Source organism: Motacilla alba, chromosome 1 (assembly GCF_015832195.1).
Source record: "Motacilla alba alba isolate MOTALB_02 chromosome 1, Motacilla_alba_V1.0_pri, whole genome shotgun sequence".
NCBI classification, from domain to species: domain Eukaryota; kingdom Metazoa; phylum Chordata; class Aves; order Passeriformes; family Motacillidae; genus Motacilla; species Motacilla alba.
In genome coordinates, this window is record NC_052016.1 from 68559596 (window position 1) to 68577626 (window position 18031).

The window sequence follows — 18031 nt, forward strand, 5'->3', positions numbered from 1 at the left end:
TCCTTAATAATGAGAACACTTTGGTCTCAGACATGTTACAAATAATATTGAGCTGCTAGAGTAAATTAAAAAAATAGTACTTGGACAAAAATTCAGAACTACATGGCTGCAAACTACTGCAGGTTAGCATGCAGCTTTGACCACACCTGTGGAAAAACCAGACTTCCTTAGTTCCGGGTGATAAAGACTATAAAGCATATAGCTATTTACTTGCAAGAAATACCAGAAGCCAAGATTAACTGACAAAGTAAGTACAAGAATCAACAGCCATTAATTTACTGCTATTAGACATTAAACCCTTAAACCACCAGAGTAATGAAGTTCTGGAATTCACATATATACATGTGAAAGCAGGAAACCATAACCAGTCATAAGCAGGAATTCGATCTGTTTCTGAAGACAGTATTGGATATGACTTCCCAAACAGCCAGGGCATGGCTTAGTGACATTGGCCACCTTTGTTTCCAGAAAAAGGGAACACACAGATAATCAACGAACAATACTTGTCTCAACAGACATTCCTAACATGTTTTGAACCATTACATCATAGACATATATAAATTTGGTTTGTGCTTTTGACAATAAACTATATTTGAAACAAATTATGCATTTACTCACATGTATTGGTTCAACTACACTTCTAAAGAACTGAATATAATTAAACACACAGAAGGTTAAACAAAAACTACTCATGGAAAGGCACTTCTGCATGAATTCTTTTTAAGAAGAAAGCTTACATTTCTGGAGATGCACTATTTGTCCACCTACTGTAGCAAGGCGCACCTTCCGGCAGTAGCAAGACAAAAAGAAATCAGACATTAAAAATCACTGGATAAAGACACAACTTATTAATTTCCTGTATATATTGGAAGTAGTTGAGACAAGTTTCTACTGTTTGGTCACTTTCAACAATTGAAATTTGTCATTCATCTGTATCAAAACAATCACTACGCAGATGGAAAAAAAAAACCAAACCAACAACAATAATTTTGAATTCATTATTAAATTTTCTAAATGCTCAGGTGATAATCTATAATAGTTTTGACTTTAGCGCTAGTGAATGCTCCCAGGCACGGGTTAGGCAGAGATCATATTGTCTACTATGAAAGTCTCAGTGCTCAGGTTCCATGATATTTAAATCTTTTCTTTCTCTTGTTCAATATTGAACCTTCAATATTGACCCTTTTGTGGGTCCTCCAGACCTATTCAAATGCAGTTTTTGCAGATATTAATTGTTTGAACATTGCTGTTAATCAAAAACATTCCCAAGCCATATTCAACAATGGTATGCTTGTAACCTATTAAAGGATACATCACATTCAGAAAAAGGAAATTGTGCCCTAGTATATGAACAAAAAAAAAATCAGTACTATGAGACTTGCCTGCTGTGAACCTCGGGGAAAAAATATGATCAGTTGGAGATTTTAAAATCCTACACAATAGTGCTATATATAACCTTTAATAGAGAACAAAAATGATTGCAAGAGACTCACTAAAGTCGAGATAGATTTTTTTAAAACAACTAATAAATATTTAATATTAAAAATGATGTTTAAAAGCTTTATTTCATCACAGTTTCTCAGTAAAAGTCTTGATACTAAGGACATATTTTGGTTTTATGTAAATACTTGTAGACTGATTGAAAAATAAAGTTGCAAATACAATAAGGAGAACAGCACGGCGTGGCATTATATGCTCGTATTACAGTCATACATCTCAATGTAGGGCATGACAAAACTGTAACATAAAAAGAACAATTGCAGTTACAACCTCATTACATCTCTTACTAAGTTAACAGGGAAAAATGCTCAAAAACCTAGTGGAATATTTCTGATCTTGCTGACTTGTGCTCCACATGCTACATCATATTCCTGAAGCTATGTCTATGCCAACATTTTCTAAAGCCTACCCATACTGACATTACTGGCAATGCAAATTATTTTTACATTTTAAGTCATGACTTGTCATTGAAGTCATGTCCTAGACAATACTCTGAAGGAATGTCCCCATACCAAAGAAGGGCTTTAGCTTGGCAAAGGTAACAGCCCAAACCCTAACTCTTACCACTGGCTCCCCAGTTTGGTGCCATAGTTTGTCTCTGGTTCCTCATCCCTGATGCATGGAACTGAAATTCTCGAAAAGTTACATCATGCTGATGCTGTACTCATGTATTTTCCCACCAAAACATTGGGGGAAAAGATCCTTCTCAAAGCTTGCCTTTTCCCTCAGAAGCAGAATTTAGACATAATATGAAAGACTGCTATAGCTAGAAGGTCCACTGTATTACATAAGATCATTCATGATAAAATGAACTTCTTTCTGGATGGTTTAATGGAAAATATTTTAAATACTTTTTACTGATTTCATGTTTGTGCAACAATATCTCTGACTGACAAGGGCAGGCTTGAAGAATGTCCCTGCTACAAGGAGCACTGTGTGTTGTTATAACTTATTTCAGTTTGAACCTGCAGCTTCAACCCTAATCCATAAAGGAGTGTGAGCTGTACTCAGAAGACCTTTGCTTGCTAAGCAATTTCTTACACCTTTGTATTTCATACTAAATACTCACAATTCTACTGATCTTAAGCAGACAATAACATGAGACATGAGAAAGTGTTACTGATAGTCAGAACATATCTTTTTTAAACTATGCACATATCATTTAATAGTTGCTGCTGTTCTTGAGTGTTGCATTAAAAAGGTGTGAAACACAAGGAAGAAACACTATCAGTAAGCTCAATTTAGATGAGACAGTTTTCAGAAATAGTGAATATAGGGGGTTTATGTGCATTTCAAAGGCAAGAAATGAGTATATCAGCACAGAGTGTGACTAATACAGAGAATTTATAGAAACTAAATTTCAAAGACAGTCAATTACAAACTGTAAGCAAACAAATTTTTGACAAGAGGAACAACGCTGGACCAGTTCCCTTTTACTTGGCCCTAAAGTAAAGCCTTTAAAAATTCTTTGAATCCCTTCCCTCCCTATATCTTCTCAGATTACTTTAAGTTTCTGCTGATCACTCCATTCAAAGTTTTACCTATGTTTTCCGAAGACACTTTGCAATTGCAATGAGTTTGAACCAATTTCTCTGTTTAAACTAATATATTCTCACCTGTGATAAGACAATGACTTTTTTTTACAAGGAATGCAACTTTCACTTACTAGGATTTTAACAAAAGTCTTGAGTCCCTGTCAAGATGATAAGAGAACAAGAGAGTGGATCAAGCTGCTGACAGAAATGACCCAAGGTCAGTGAGAGAAGAAACCTCTGCAGGTGTCTTCTAAGACAACTGCTTCAGACTTAGGAATTTGGCATCCTTCCTATTTCACCCTGAATTACAGTTGATTTTCTGTGTCTTTTCATGCATTTTTCCCCAAAAGAAGGCACATTTGGCACTTTCTAGGAAAACTGCAAAATGGAAATTTCCAAAACAGAAATCTGCTTTGTGGTCATTAATGATTTTTAGAGGACACGGTTTGAAACATTCTTGAAAAACTAAATTCTAAGTCTCTTAATTTCAAAATGGATTAATCATAAGTCCTAACTTTAGTACTAATAACAAATGAATTAATCTTCTTATTTATGTCAGAAAAAGACGGTTAAAAGGTAAATATTGATCTACGCGAATACCAGAGGCAGGAGGTCTTCAGGCCACAGAGGGCAGAAACAATCCACAGCTTAGGTGTTTATAGGATTTCTCTCAAAGTACAAATAGGACAAACATTAACTTTTTCTCTCCTTTAAGTCAAAAAGTAACAGGGAAATGACAAAAATAAAACTGAAAGTTAACATATTTTAGAGTATTTTAAATTCCTGGAATGTGGTTTATTACTTGTTTTATTTTGTTCGCAACTACATTACAGCTTGCATTCCAAACTGTCTTTAGAGTTAACAGTCAAAAATGATGACTGTCTAAGTTAGTGACCTGTGACAAGATACACAGAGGTCCACAGTCTAAAGGTACCCTCTTCAGCTGATGAAAATTAATGTAGATCACACATACTAAACTGCCTTCGAGCAGCAGACACATTTAGTCTCCAAACCTGTCTGCAAACCAGCTCCCTATAGATGAATACTGCTTTCAAGGTGCACTTTGATAAAAAAAACTTCAGGAATATGCATAAAGACTGCTGTCATCAAAGCAGAGCCACTAGCAGATGCAATAGGGAATGATAAGGAACATGCTGATGAAAATAACTGAAATGGAAAAGAAACACAATTTTGTCTTTTACCAATCATTGAGGAAAAACACAGTAGGAAGCCTTCCTCCTCTGGAAAATAAAACCCACAACAAATCCAAACAACAAAGCAAATCTTAAAGACTGACCTTATATTTATGAGATTCTACTCACTGCAGTCAACAAATGTTGTTGTTGCTTCTGTTCAGTATATACTATTTAGTATACAGATGGGAAAAAAATCTAGACAAACAAGCAAAACGCACAAAACCCCACAAAAAACGACCCATCCCTGGAGAGGTTCGCGGCCAGGCTGGATGGACCTCTGAGCAAACTGATCTAGTGGGTGGTGTCCATCCCCATGGTGTGGGTGTTGGAATTAGATGACCTTTAAGGCCAATTCTGACCCAAACCATTCTATGATTTTGTGTCTTGTCTTGGTTGGCTATATGATGTTTGTATCCCCAATCGTCTGTCCTGTTTATGCTGGATATTAAGTTTTGCATCTTTAAGACTGGTTCTGAGAGTGAAGAGGCAGAGAAGAAGCGTGCAGTTTGTTTTCAGACTCTGCTCTCACTCCTCCACATTCCTGCTCCTGGACTGTGTTGTCTGTAGCACGGACAGAACTCTTCTTTGCTCCTAGTTAGGTTTTAGCCAGCTGAGGCACAGAAGTTCCCCAGACTATGGCTTTTTTCTTTTTCTTGGAACTGCTCAAACCTGCTCTGGACTGAAAACCCAGAAAAACATCAGGAGCTCACACCTGTGGCCCACCAGGGACCAGGATGTGTCATTTTCCAGGACGTGGCATTTTCCAGCACAGGAGGGACTGATAAGAAACTGAGTGAGCCAAGCACACCCCATGACAAGGACTTTCTGAATTCGCCATCTCTTCAAAACAGTGAGAGGTTTTATTGTTTAATATTATTCATTTTTCCACATTTGTGAGTACTTTGCTTGTTAAATAAACAGTTTTTTATGCTTTTCTCAAAGGAGATTTATGTCTCCAAAACTGGTAGAGGGAGGGGTTGCTTGAATTTGCTTGTCAAAGGGACCCTTTCAGAAGTTTCCTCCCAAATTTGCCTTAAACCAGGATATGTATCTATTTCTAGTAATTTCCTTAAAAGTTTGACACTATTAATATTTCTTATCCACTACTCTTGATATCAAATGTTTACAAGATATTCCCTAGCTATTCCAGTTGCTTCTACAAATCCATACAATCTTTATTTCTTATTTTTTATCCCAAACTTCCATTCCCAGGTTTATACCAGCAATGAGAGTACTGGTAGATTGAACTGATTTAAGTTTGAATACAAACACTTTGTAATATCAGATCAAATCAACAAGAAAAACCATCTTTCTCTCATCATCTGTTGCTCTTTTCTCCTAAGGAATCAAACTACTTCTAAGCTAAAGGGAGATCTACAGAGTCCTGGAAATACTTTTGGGAGCAGCATAAAGAGGAGAGGCTAGAGCTGCAAGTAAATTATGTGGGTATTAGTTTTAACAGTTGAATAGAAACATAATCTCCTCACATTGCTGTAAGAGACACAGGACCAATGTCCTGGGGTAGCTCTTGCCCACACAGGTCACAGTCACAGTGGGCTGTCATTCACTATTATTCAAAAGATTGCAAGACTAGCATATGGCTCTCAGGCTCCTCTAACTTTAAACGTTTTTAAAAGAGGTCTCTGGAAGAAGAGCAACAGAGAGCACTACATGCTGTTAATGCTATGGCAGGGAAGAGTGTAGTGATTTACTAACCTGGACATGTATTTTTGAGAACTCTGAATTCTAATCTGTGCTTCTTTATAGCATGGGTGCTTTTTATGAGAACAGAAGCAGACCTGACTGAGAAGTTAAACTTGTGTAAACTAACATCCAAGATTGCCTTCATGAATACACTGGATGGAAATGGAATGAAGCCGAATAATCTTAGTTCATGTAACTTTCATATTGTTATTATTATGGTCCTTACTTTTCTCTGACAAAGCTCTGCAAAAAGTAATTGATAGCATGCTAATGAGCAGAGTGAAACTGTGGAGTAGAAAATAGTACATATTCAAGAAGATTCCGGTGCAAAAGTAAATATTGGGAAATAAAGGCAGAGGAAAAGTTATTAATCTCTCCCTCACACCACAAGATTGCATAAATACATTCCTTTGACAATTCTTCTCTCTCTCTTTATATTATGGTCTAATTAATGCTACATGCTTTCACCTAATTATTCCCTTTCTTCGGGATGGGCTAATAATGGCCTTGTTCATGTGTGCAGAGAGATGGAACGTAAAAAAATGTTTCTACTCTGCACATGATCCAGCCATATGTGTATTTGACACCAACAACTGTACTGTGCAAGTGTGACAAACTGCTCTGAAAAGGGACACTGATTTCAACAGTCTCTGAAAGAGGAATTATTATTTAAAAATGGCTTTTACCGACTCCTCCAAATACCACTGAATTATCACAAGACAAACTCAAGCTACATTATCATGGGTAATTAATGCAGTCATTGTGAATTCAAAATGCTGTGTTTAACATCACTAATGGTATGCACTTTTTATGCTATGAACATATATACTGCCCTATATTTGACCAGTTAAACTCTTAGCAGCCACTTTGGTATGTTAATAACAACAGAAGCTAACTGCAGTACTTCCTCCTTCTATTCCTAATCAATTGCACTCAAATACTATTTAGTAATCACCAGTAACAAAAGTTAATCTTACTATGTAGGAGGGTTTTGGTTTTTTTTAAATTTTCAAAAACCTAAAATGCAACACGCCTTTGCACGTACAGAAAAAACCTCTCTCTCATGGAGGAACTTAAAATATTGCATAGAATATGAAAAACTAAATGACTGAAACCCTGAAGCCTTTATACTCACTGAAAAAACAAGGCAGAAGGCAATAAGACCTCCCCAGCCACAGAAACAGTTTTAACATTGACTTAAACATAGACTTGTTTTTCTTTTGCCTGTTTTGACTTATGATGCAGTCTTGCAAATGAGTTTAGCTCAAAAGGTGATATTAAAAACAAATGCTTAGTGATCATCATGGTATATTAATTATGCAAAAGAATCCAAACCAAATTTAATCAGAAACAGGAGACTCCAAACAGGAAAAATTGTCTCTCTCTTTTTTTCTTTTTTTTTTTTTTGACAGAGACGGTTAAGAAAACATTTATGGTAATGCCAGAGCATCTGCTGATTAAAGTCAAAGCTGCAGGACGCCAACATTAAATCACTGAACCATCTTGACAGCTTCTGGGTACTTGAATTTCATTCTAATAATAAATTGCTGTGAAATTTACACAGATCGGAAAATTAGCCAGAAAATGTTTACAAAGACCATAGGTAAGAACATATAAAGCAGATATCAAATTGATTTGCATCTGAAAAAACAGAGCTAAAATAAATGTTTGGCACTCAGACATTTCAGAGCTGAATTTAATCGGTAAATCTCTAAAAGACTAAGTGCTTTAAGAACAGAATATAATTTTATCATTCATTTCCTAATGATTTTGACCTATCTCTTTTGTTCAGAATTGTTAGCATACTTGTTTGTTTAACATAAACACAGATGAGCCATTTTAACGCAGCCTGCAACATTTAAAATCAATTTTTAATTCCTGACACCTGAGGATTCCACACAGAACAATATACCTCATTGTAAAGCTTTAATTGATGCATCTATGTGCTGCAGAGGGTGATTACTTGAATAATAAGTATGAGACTTGTGATCTGGTTGCTAAGCAAATGTGAGAAAGAGGAAAAAGTCCAAGAAACGATGTAACAATGAATCAAGGTGCGATGACAGGATAATTATTCTGTGAACTGTCATATTGAAGGACTCTCAAAACATTGACCTGCACTTGATCACACATCACAAGATTGCCTGAGGGGTAATTAAAATAATAATACACAAGCTCAGACACTCACAAAGAAAAAAACATATGCTTAACTTATTTCTCTGTAGCATGCATGGTTATATACATTCTCATGTTAAATGTAAATGCTTGAACAGTGCAAGAATTCAGAGAACAACATATTACAGCAAAGACCACTGAAGCTTATCTGGACTAGCATGAATGCTTTTCTTTCTTCAATTACTCTGGGCATTCAACTTAATATTATTCACACTACGAACATAAAAGCATAAAATCTGTGAAGGGGTTTTCTAAATGAAGTTGAGAAAAATGTAGTCCTTGTAAAATATGTTTAAGGTTGTAAGGGAACATGTTCAAAAAGAACTTTTCCTCCTTTCCCTGAGATTTTATTGTTGAGCATGACATCATATGGTAGAGTATCAGTCAGCTGTGTCAGTTACCTCCTTCCAACCTCTTTCCCACCCTGAGCCTCCTGGCTCTGTGTTTGTGTGTGTGTTCAGACAGAAAGCCACGACACCATGCAAGCACAGCTCAGCAACAGCCAAAACACTGGTCTGGTGGCATCACCAGTCACTAAGGCCAAGCACAGCACCTTATGGGCTGCCATGGAGAACATAAAGGCCAACCCTGGCACCCCCAGTAAAACTGGAGATAGTGTAACAACTCTATGCCATTGCATATATGAATTTGATGGAAGCTGTGCACATGATAGATTTCAGACTTTAAAGGCAAACTTTTACACAATTCCATTTTTTCCTGTTTAGGCTTTTGTTTACTTGTTTACTGTATCAGTTTATATTGCCATGCACCCCACTACAAGCCTAGACTTTAGTTCCAAGCCCATACATGATCACATCTAAGCAATGACAATTCCTTCTCAAATGGTGATTTGCAGACACTTCACTGCCTTTAAACCAGCCACTGCCAGTCTTGTTCTTTCGGGGTGAGCTTTGCCAGTTCACAAGTGTGAAATCACTGGTGTTTACTACTTTGCAACTGTGCTGACTATAGATGCCAACTTGGTGTAGACAATAAAAAAAAATCAACCTATTAAACAGCTTATTTCCAGAACCAAGTTAGTCTGTGATGAAAATCACTTGACTGCTCAGAATTTTCTATTTTCCCCTCTGTTATTCCATACATAGCTGAAGAAACTAAAAGACAGCCATGGGAAGTTCTGTGGATTTTCTTCAAAAATTTAAGACCACTCAAAAAACTTGCAAAGATTTTTTTAGGACATAAGATGCACATACAGTTTCATGTGTGCATAAATTCATTCAGGCTAGAATGTCTATAGGTTATTCCTAGTTATACACAAGCACAATCGCCACACAGTTCTCATAAAGAGAATTCTTTTTATCCCACCATGTTCTAAAGAGATTATAAAAATACCTTTTAGGAAACACAATATACATAATAACTATTAAAATCACACTTCTTTCTAGAACAACTATATTGTATAAACTCATCGCTAGCTCATCAGTTAAATCAGTCACTCATACTAAACACGTTAGAGATATATTCTCCAATCTTTACTAGCACCTTCATTAGTGCTCATTTCCAGAGAAAAGCCACACCTGAGTAGCTTTACATGCTAAGGAAAAAAACAAATGCAATTGAAAAATCTCACAATGTTCAGCAGTTCACTTGTCTAAGGAAAATTTATCAAAATGCAAATTTCATGCATGTTACTATTAATTTCAAAGCAACATCCTATAGAAGAAATACAATTTTCAGTTTTGTGTAACAAAATAATGCCACATACAATTGGTATTATTATCTAGATTCTCAATGTTAGTCAGCAGTGTTAAGAATAACAATTCAGCTGACTCCAAGGAGATTTGTAAAAATTTTGCAGCAAAAATAGTAGGCTAGATATTTATGTATTTTTATTTCAGAAACATAACTGAGGAAAATTTTGTGGAAGGGAGTGTGAAGGGAGTCTTAGTCCTCTAAGTCTAAGAATTCAGTTATGGCACTCGATAATTTATCTTACATCTCTTAAAAACCTTTGCTTCTTCTGAGCTTACTAGCCAAACAGATTTCTTGAGAAATTAAGCTTAAAATCAGGACAGTTTCAATAAGCTGAAACAGATGTATAAATTCGTAACTCTTAGGTTATGTAACAGAATACAGCTTAAAGCAAAACGTTCAATTACATTTGTGTAGATGCATTTCCTTTTTTTTTATTTTGTGGTAATGAATACTTTGAAATGTTCTCAGTTAAATTTAAAACAATAAACTGCAAATTTAACCTACCTTATTATGACTACAACTATGAAATAGATATAATTCATTGACTATGGATACACATGTTTTGCAGGTACAGAAACAAACCTGACTCTTCAGTGTTATATAAAATTGTTTGTAACAAGAGCATGCAAAGTCCTGTGCGTCCTTGTGACTGACCAAAGGCCCTTGATCCTGTGTGAGATTAAGTGGACCGAATGAATTTGTGCTGGTTGCCTCAGGCTCCCTTCACATTCAGTGAGGAGAAACAAGCACTTTTAAACTGTGCTTCATTTCACCCTAATGTAGATATTTTTAACAGGTAAGGAGAGCCTGCACTTCAGATATCTAAAAGGTGAAGATCATCACTTCTTTAAACTGAAATTGGCTTAGATTTAGTCCTGGCCATGTAAAACCTACAAAACTCTAGCTGTGTACATGAAAACTTAAGAATTTCACATCCACAGAGGACTAAGTGTTTAAGCTTAGTCTTTAGAGATGAGACTTCAAAAGGGAAGGCAACCCTATGATTATTAGATATTACTTCTGAAGGGTACTTTTTGTTAAGTAAGACAGATTAGTAGGTGAAAGAATTAAAGTAACAGAGATTTGAGTTCCATGAAAATGTTTTATGAAGTCTCTCTTTAAAAAAAAATAAGATAACCCAAAAACCCCAAAATACCCGTAACACTGCTTTTGCAAAGTATGCACCAAGTAAAAGACAAAGGGATAAAAACTGGGCCTTATCATCAGTATTTTATGCATATATTACAGAATATTTTTCTCTTACTTGTACAACACACTAGATATTATGTTAAATTTGAATTATTCCATAAAGCACAAAGCTAAAGAACTAGCAAAGAAGAGCATAAAGATTTCAACATGGTAAAAGAAATAAAATGCCAACACACAGAGCTATTTTTGGTATAAAACAAAAACATGCCATTACTTGAGACTCAATCGTTCATCGATCTTTTCATTGTTTAATAGACTTTAATATATATTCCATCATTCATTCAGAAACTAATCCAAATGACCTATGCCCATCAGAATCAAAACAGAAATGCCATTTTCCTCATCAGATTATGCACAGCTCCATAGTCACCAGTGCATATAGGAAGGACTGTGATACACAAAGATTCAACTGCAAGGTATTTCAAATTTAGGAGACAACTCATTTAAAGGAAAATCTATTTGTGGGTGGCTGAGGTTGTTTTGTACCATACTAATTACACAAAATACAGAATTTCTGAGAGCGATACAAAGTGTGGAATGTTATCTATGGATCCTACATACCCACTAGTGCTGTATTTCACTATAATGAAATCATTGTAGAGCATGGTAGTCCTGGTGCAGAATCATTATGCCTGACTCTGCAGAACAATAATGGCAAAGAGATTGTACTGTCAAGGGACTAGTCAAGGGAAAAAGGCAATCTTCAGAGCACAATTAAAAGCACATACTTTAGGTATCTATTGGCTTCTTTCGATTAGAGACAGAGCCTAGCTTAGATTAGTTTTAAATAGATAGTGAAGGCAAGCAAAACAGATCCCATGTAATTAAGTGGAATATATCTACTACTGAACATAAAGTTTATTTACCTGCTTTACATGTGTCTATACCTGTCTGAGAACTGCCAGCTTTGAACTGTAATTTCTCACCAATAGTATTTAAAAAGATTTTTTTTTCAAACAGAACTGGTGTAACTTGGAAAGAGAAGTGGGCTGAAGTAGCTAAATGAGTATATGAGAGACAGACACTTGTAAGAGCAGCACTGTCGGCAGCTGGCTGGCTGCCGAAGGTGCATTGACGTGACTTCCTGGCCAGAAAGACTGGCAAATCTTGGACTGGGAGTCCTCACCTGCCTTGGGAAGACAATTCTGCTGTTCAGAGAAAAGTGACTCTTGACTGCTTTCAGGGTGATGAGGTATCATTCTTGTCTGAGTTCAGTAACAATGTCTCAGTTCAGTTTCAACTGCAATTCCTTCTTGAGGATTTCATTCTAAAGCAGGTCCTAATGAGACGACAGCTTGCTCTCTAGCCCTGGGACCTTCACCAGTTCTAGTTTCTACCAACTTCTTTCCTTTGTAGTTTCACTTGCTTTTAAGTGGCATTTAAGTCTTCTTTAAGAAGACAGATTAGTAAATTAATGGTAATAAAATTAGTGGCAAAATACAGTTAATTGTATCTATTTATATAAAACATTGGCTACATGTGAAGCTGCATTAGATGAGAAAGCATCTTAGAAAGAACTGAGCACTTAGGATGGATGGGAGAGTTTTGGAAAAACATTTTCAGCTGCACCCAAGAGTGTGTAGGTAAATGAAGGAAAGGGAGAAGCAAGATAATCAAATTTGTGATTGTGTAAGTCTAGGACGCAGAACAGCACTTGAATTCTGTGTGCTTATTTGACTCAGAATATTGAAATCCACTAAATAGGAACATTTAACAACAGGAAGTTGCATTAGAATGCTGGGTACAATTTAAGAAACCACTCATTCACCTGCACTTTCTGAAAAAAAAAAACAGAGAAAAAAAAAGTTTGATTTTTTAAAAAAAATCTAAATCAAGAAATCACATAACTATAAAATAAACTCTTTGATGTTTTGTATTTTTTTAGTGATGATTACTTTTCTTAAAGTTTCATTAAATGCCCTTTATTACTACCAAAGCATGATACTTTTTTATTGGACGAAATAATATAAATCTAGATATAGCACTGGTTAAGCATTTTATTCTCAAACGGATCAATTACATTCTCTTGCTATATTTACAAAAATATAAATAAAATATAAAAAATAGCTATAACACAGTAAAGCAGAATATTCACTAATGTGAAGTCACCATTCCTGAAACTGTTTTTGCTTAAATGTACAAAGTTGAAGGTTAAAAACTACCAATTATACATGAGTTATCAAAGAAATATACAGTCTCTATGGAGAAAACCACTCGCTTTCTCAGCCAAAATTTAAAAACTTTTTAAATGAAGTCTTTGTGCAAAATGTTTCACTGAGGAACTGCCATAGTATTTCACAAAATAACAATGAAAGGCAACAGCTGAGAGAAGATAAATATTGTCACATTTCATTCTTACGGTTTGGAGAAAATTTTATTTTTATCTTTGTAGTTACTTCACTAACAAACAGATTTTACTCCCATAAATCCGAAATATTACATTTATCCTCATTTGCAAATTTGGTCCTCAATGTTTAATATCCTGTGTGAGATAAACTGGAACTCAAATATACAGTATTGTCCCTTTTACTTCAGAGAAGCACTATTTTATAGCACAGTACCTAGCATTATGACTGTGGTACATTTATCACAATGCAGTGGTAGCCAGTTTTTTAACAAAAGCAATTGAATAGTAGACCTTACTGAAGTGTAAGGAATAGCTAAATGGACAGCAGCAATTAACAAGATATGCAGTAGAACACCTTTTAGAAACAGGTGTTAGGAAATCTAGTGACCAGTGTTTGTTAGAGACATTAGACATCTTCTGGAGAAATGAAAAAAATGCAAAAGACACCCCACTCTGTATGATGTTGTGTATGAAGAATCTTCAAGTCTGTCAAGATCAGCATTCACCACACTGGCCATGAATCAATTTATTCTAACTACCACTATGCTACCTGATGATGAGGGAAAAATAGTATTCTTCTTATTTTCACTGCATTTATTGTTTTTAAGCAGTTAAAAGAAAGGCAATTTTCCAAAATAAACAAACCTATGCATGGCTTCTTTCTTTCTCCACACCTCAAAAAATACACCATTAATGTTGTTTAAATAACTGTTCATTTAAAAATACTTGATTTAGGAGATATATATATATATATATATATATATATATATATATATAACTTTCAGTTTATTTCAGTTAAAAGAAATACCAGACACTTACTAACAGTGCATTGCTAAAATATTAAAATAGGGGCAGTTTAAAAATCTGTCACTTGGAGCAGTTACTGTTTCACAATAGGAGCAGTAATTTCTTGAAGAGTGACATGTTTCCTTATGCCACAGCCATTCTTCTCTTACAAAAGCTGTTACTTTGAGGGGAGGGGACAAATTCTTGCCATCTATTACTATGCAGTCCATTACAATGGGTTCATTCATATTTATAATACAATCTGTGATGTTGATGCAATCACTTCAGACTTCACTGTTATTTCAAACAAATCCATAACTGAGAAAAAGGCAGGCTGCTGACAGGAGTTAATGTGGGTTTTACTCTGTTTACAATTGCTTTCTAATCTACTAAATGGCTGTGAAAATTGATGCACTGTTAGAAGTGCTTTTATACACTACTACAGATAAAGGGCTGTTATACTGCAGTAATCTCTGTAATGCTAAATTGAATTTTTGACAGTGTTTTTTTCGTTTTTCCAATTTGAATGTGACAAGGTTGGCTACTGCATTTACAGTAAGCTTAATTCCATCAATGCAAAGCATTTTCCCATCTTTATTGAGATGCCTATTATTGCTATGAAGAAAAGTTATAGATAAAAACTTGTAACTATTGCAATGTGTACTTTAGGGAAAATCTCTTAGTGGTCAAAGCATGAGACAGGGTAACTAAGTTTTGCCATCAAATTTGTGACCTGTTGAAGCTGCACAAGTGAATCCTCAGAAGGTAAAATACAGTAGTATTGCTTCCAGAACTGCTCAGCTTGCCATGAAGGTAAACAGATTCTCCATAAACATCACAAAATAAAATTTAGGATTAGGTGATTTCCTAATAAGTAACTTTCCAGTGGGAGTTTATCAGCCTAAAAACAAAACCACAAATACAATAATAGAGACTTTTCAGGCTCAGATTCCCCTGATAAAGAGGATGCAAAAATATGAAGGATCTTGCTGACATGAAGCACAAGTACATAAGATTTAGATACTGTAGAATAGGTGCCCCAAAAATTTCTGACACTTATCTGAAATGTCTGGTGCCCCACTAAAACCTGAATCTGAGAAATGCAAGACAAATGCCTTTTAATGTTAATCAAGGAGCTTCTTATTTTTTATATGGATGTAAAAATACAACTAAAAATTAATGATCAGATCTTCTACATGGCTCCTGATGGAAACAAGTCTTTTATATTTGAGACATTTGCATATGTCATAACTTCAAAATTTACTTATATGTTTTAATTCACAAAATTTAATAAAGAGATAGAGCTCTCTCAGATAATGAAAAAGCTTAGGTTGGCGAAGACCTCTGTAAAGGTCATCTGGTTCAAACCCAGCTTCAAAGTGAGATACAGCTGTTAAGTTGGATCATAAAATTTTTCAAAGGATAGACTGTTAAAGATTCAAACTTCATAATTTAACCTTGGTGACGTTTAATCACATCATCTGAATTAAGCAGTCAAAGATAACACCAAAAATGCCCATCCACTCCGTGTAGGACAACATGGTTAGTCTTATGCCGAGCAGTAAGTAAAGCTCACCTCAACAGCCTATCAACTAATGAATACAGATTTACAGTAACCAAGCTACATGAACCATAAAGCTCACAGAGCAAAATCTTTCAGGGCTTTTTTCCCTATATGACTTATTTCTTTTTTTTTGAATGTGCAGTTTTTCAATTGCCAATTTCAAAATAAAAAAAGGCTTAGAAATTAAATTCTAGAATTCTTACTGACTCAATTGAAGAAAATCTATTAAATTTAGGTGCTACTGAATATATCAAATAGATTCTGAAATATAAATGAAAGTTTGGGATGTAAAGACGATAATTTTAGAAAATTAGAGGGTGATAAGAAGTTACTTCTGGAGTTGCTTGAAAATGTGCTAGGTATGATCATCTCTTAAAAGCAATCTATCACTGATTGTTTAGAAGAACCATGTTGATTTCAGGTCCAAATGTTATTTACTCCCCTATCAAATTTAAGAAAATATTATACAAAGGATTTCTACAGAAAATTGATCATTTTGCTTGACTAGGGCTAAGAAGAAGGAAAATCTGTTGCATACCTGTCATTTTCTAAGATTATTTTCTTAATAGCTAATGCAATGCCTTAGAAACAAAATCGTTTCTTCAGATAATTAGTGGTCATCTTCTAAATGCTGTTAAGAATAATTTCATCCCAACTTGTAGTTATTTCTGAAACATAACTGTCACCATGATATTTTCTGAAAAATTTTCTTTGCCCAGGATTTTTCTCCTGAGAAGCTGAGAAGCCTCAGAAAAGGAATGTAAACAATAAATATCTGATTGTTTTGGAATGTGATCTGGAGATCGTTTACCAACAGGTGCATCTCTGATTGGTTCCATGTGAATTGTTTTAACATAATAACCAATTATCATCATCTGTGTCAGACTCTGAGGAGTCAGTTACGGGTTTTTATTATCATTCTTTTCTAGCCTTCTCATGCATCCTTTCTATTTCTTCAGTATAGCTTTAGTAAGCCATTTCTTTTAATGCAATATAATAAATATAATAAATATAACAAATATAACAAATATAATATAATATAATATAATATAATATAATATAATATAATATAATATAATATAATATAATATAATATAATATAATATAATATAATATCATCATATCATAATAAATCAGCCTTCTGAGAAACATGGAGTCAGATTCTCAATCTCTTCCCTCGTCCTGGGGACCTCCAAACACCACACATAACCAAAGAATCAACCTATTTTAGAACCTCAGCTTACTCCAAGTGTGTGACAAATACTGTCACTCTTTGCAAAAGTCGCTCATGTTCCAGTCTACAATTGCAGTTCTGGTCAGCGACACTGCTTTGTACAATGTTGATTTCACATTTTCAAACATCTAAAACTTTCCTTTAAAACTATACCAGAACAAAAACCCCACAACTTATTATAAAAGCTAGTTTTGTGGTTTGGAAAATTTACAGAAAATCAGTAAATGTATCAAACACAAAGAAAGGGCTGGAGTGTCTCTCCTACAAAGACAGGCTGAGAGAGCTGGGATTATTCAATCTGGAGAGGACAAAGCTTAGGGGAGACCTTAAAGCAGCATTCCAAAGGGGGCTTATAAAAACGAGGAGAGGGACTTTTTATGCAAGCAGATATTGACAGGGCATGGGACAATGGCTTTAAACTGAAAGACAGCAGATTTAGATTAGATGTTAGGAATAAATTCTTTACTCAGAGAGTGGTGAAAAATGACCAGGTTGTCCAGAGAGACTGTGTATGTACATCCCCGAAATGTTCAAGACCAGGTTGGATGGGGCTCTGACCAACTTCATCCTAGTGAGTGGCCATGACATACCGTGCCCATGACAGAGGCATTGGGACCTGCTGATCTTGAGGGCTCCTTCAAACCCAAACCATTCCATGGTTCTATAATTAGTTGTTCATTTAATGCTTTAAAACTTTCAGCATGATTCTGGAAGTCTGGATTTCTTATTTAAGTGCAGATGTGAGAACAACTTAATAGAAAACATTGCTTCTGTGAAAGCATAAGCACCTCTGCTCTTAGCAGGCTGACATGCATGGGACAGACCACAAATCTGTAGAACCAGACTTACAGAAGCTGCACCTTACCATATACTAGCAGGGAACTTCTTACTGATAAACTGTCTTAACTGTAACAAATCTGAGGTACTTGCAAGTTGTGGAAATTACTTTGAGTAATTCATGTTATACACAAAGTTTGTAGTCTTTGTGTTATACATAAAATTCATCTGGAACAGAATTGAAGCATATTTAACAAAAACAATATCAACAATTAGAGAAAAGTTTGA

At 35.1% G+C, this 18031-nt stretch overlaps 1 protein-coding gene across 4 annotated transcripts in view; it reads right to left on the reverse strand.

The window, feature by feature from the left end:
- The window catches only part of DIAPH3 (diaphanous related formin 3), a 204823-nt gene that overhangs the window by 4937 nt on the left and 181855 nt on the right, over window positions 1–18031 (reverse strand). Inside the window, exon 29 of one of the 4 annotated variants that reach the window (XM_038131481.1) lies at window positions 738–783. The exons of the other annotated variants lie outside the window; for them this stretch is intronic. Coding sequence (XP_037987409.1) covers window positions 738–783 — 46 coding nt within the window. The remainder of the gene's footprint in view (window positions 1–737; window positions 784–18031) is intronic. 4 annotated transcript variants of the gene reach the window in all.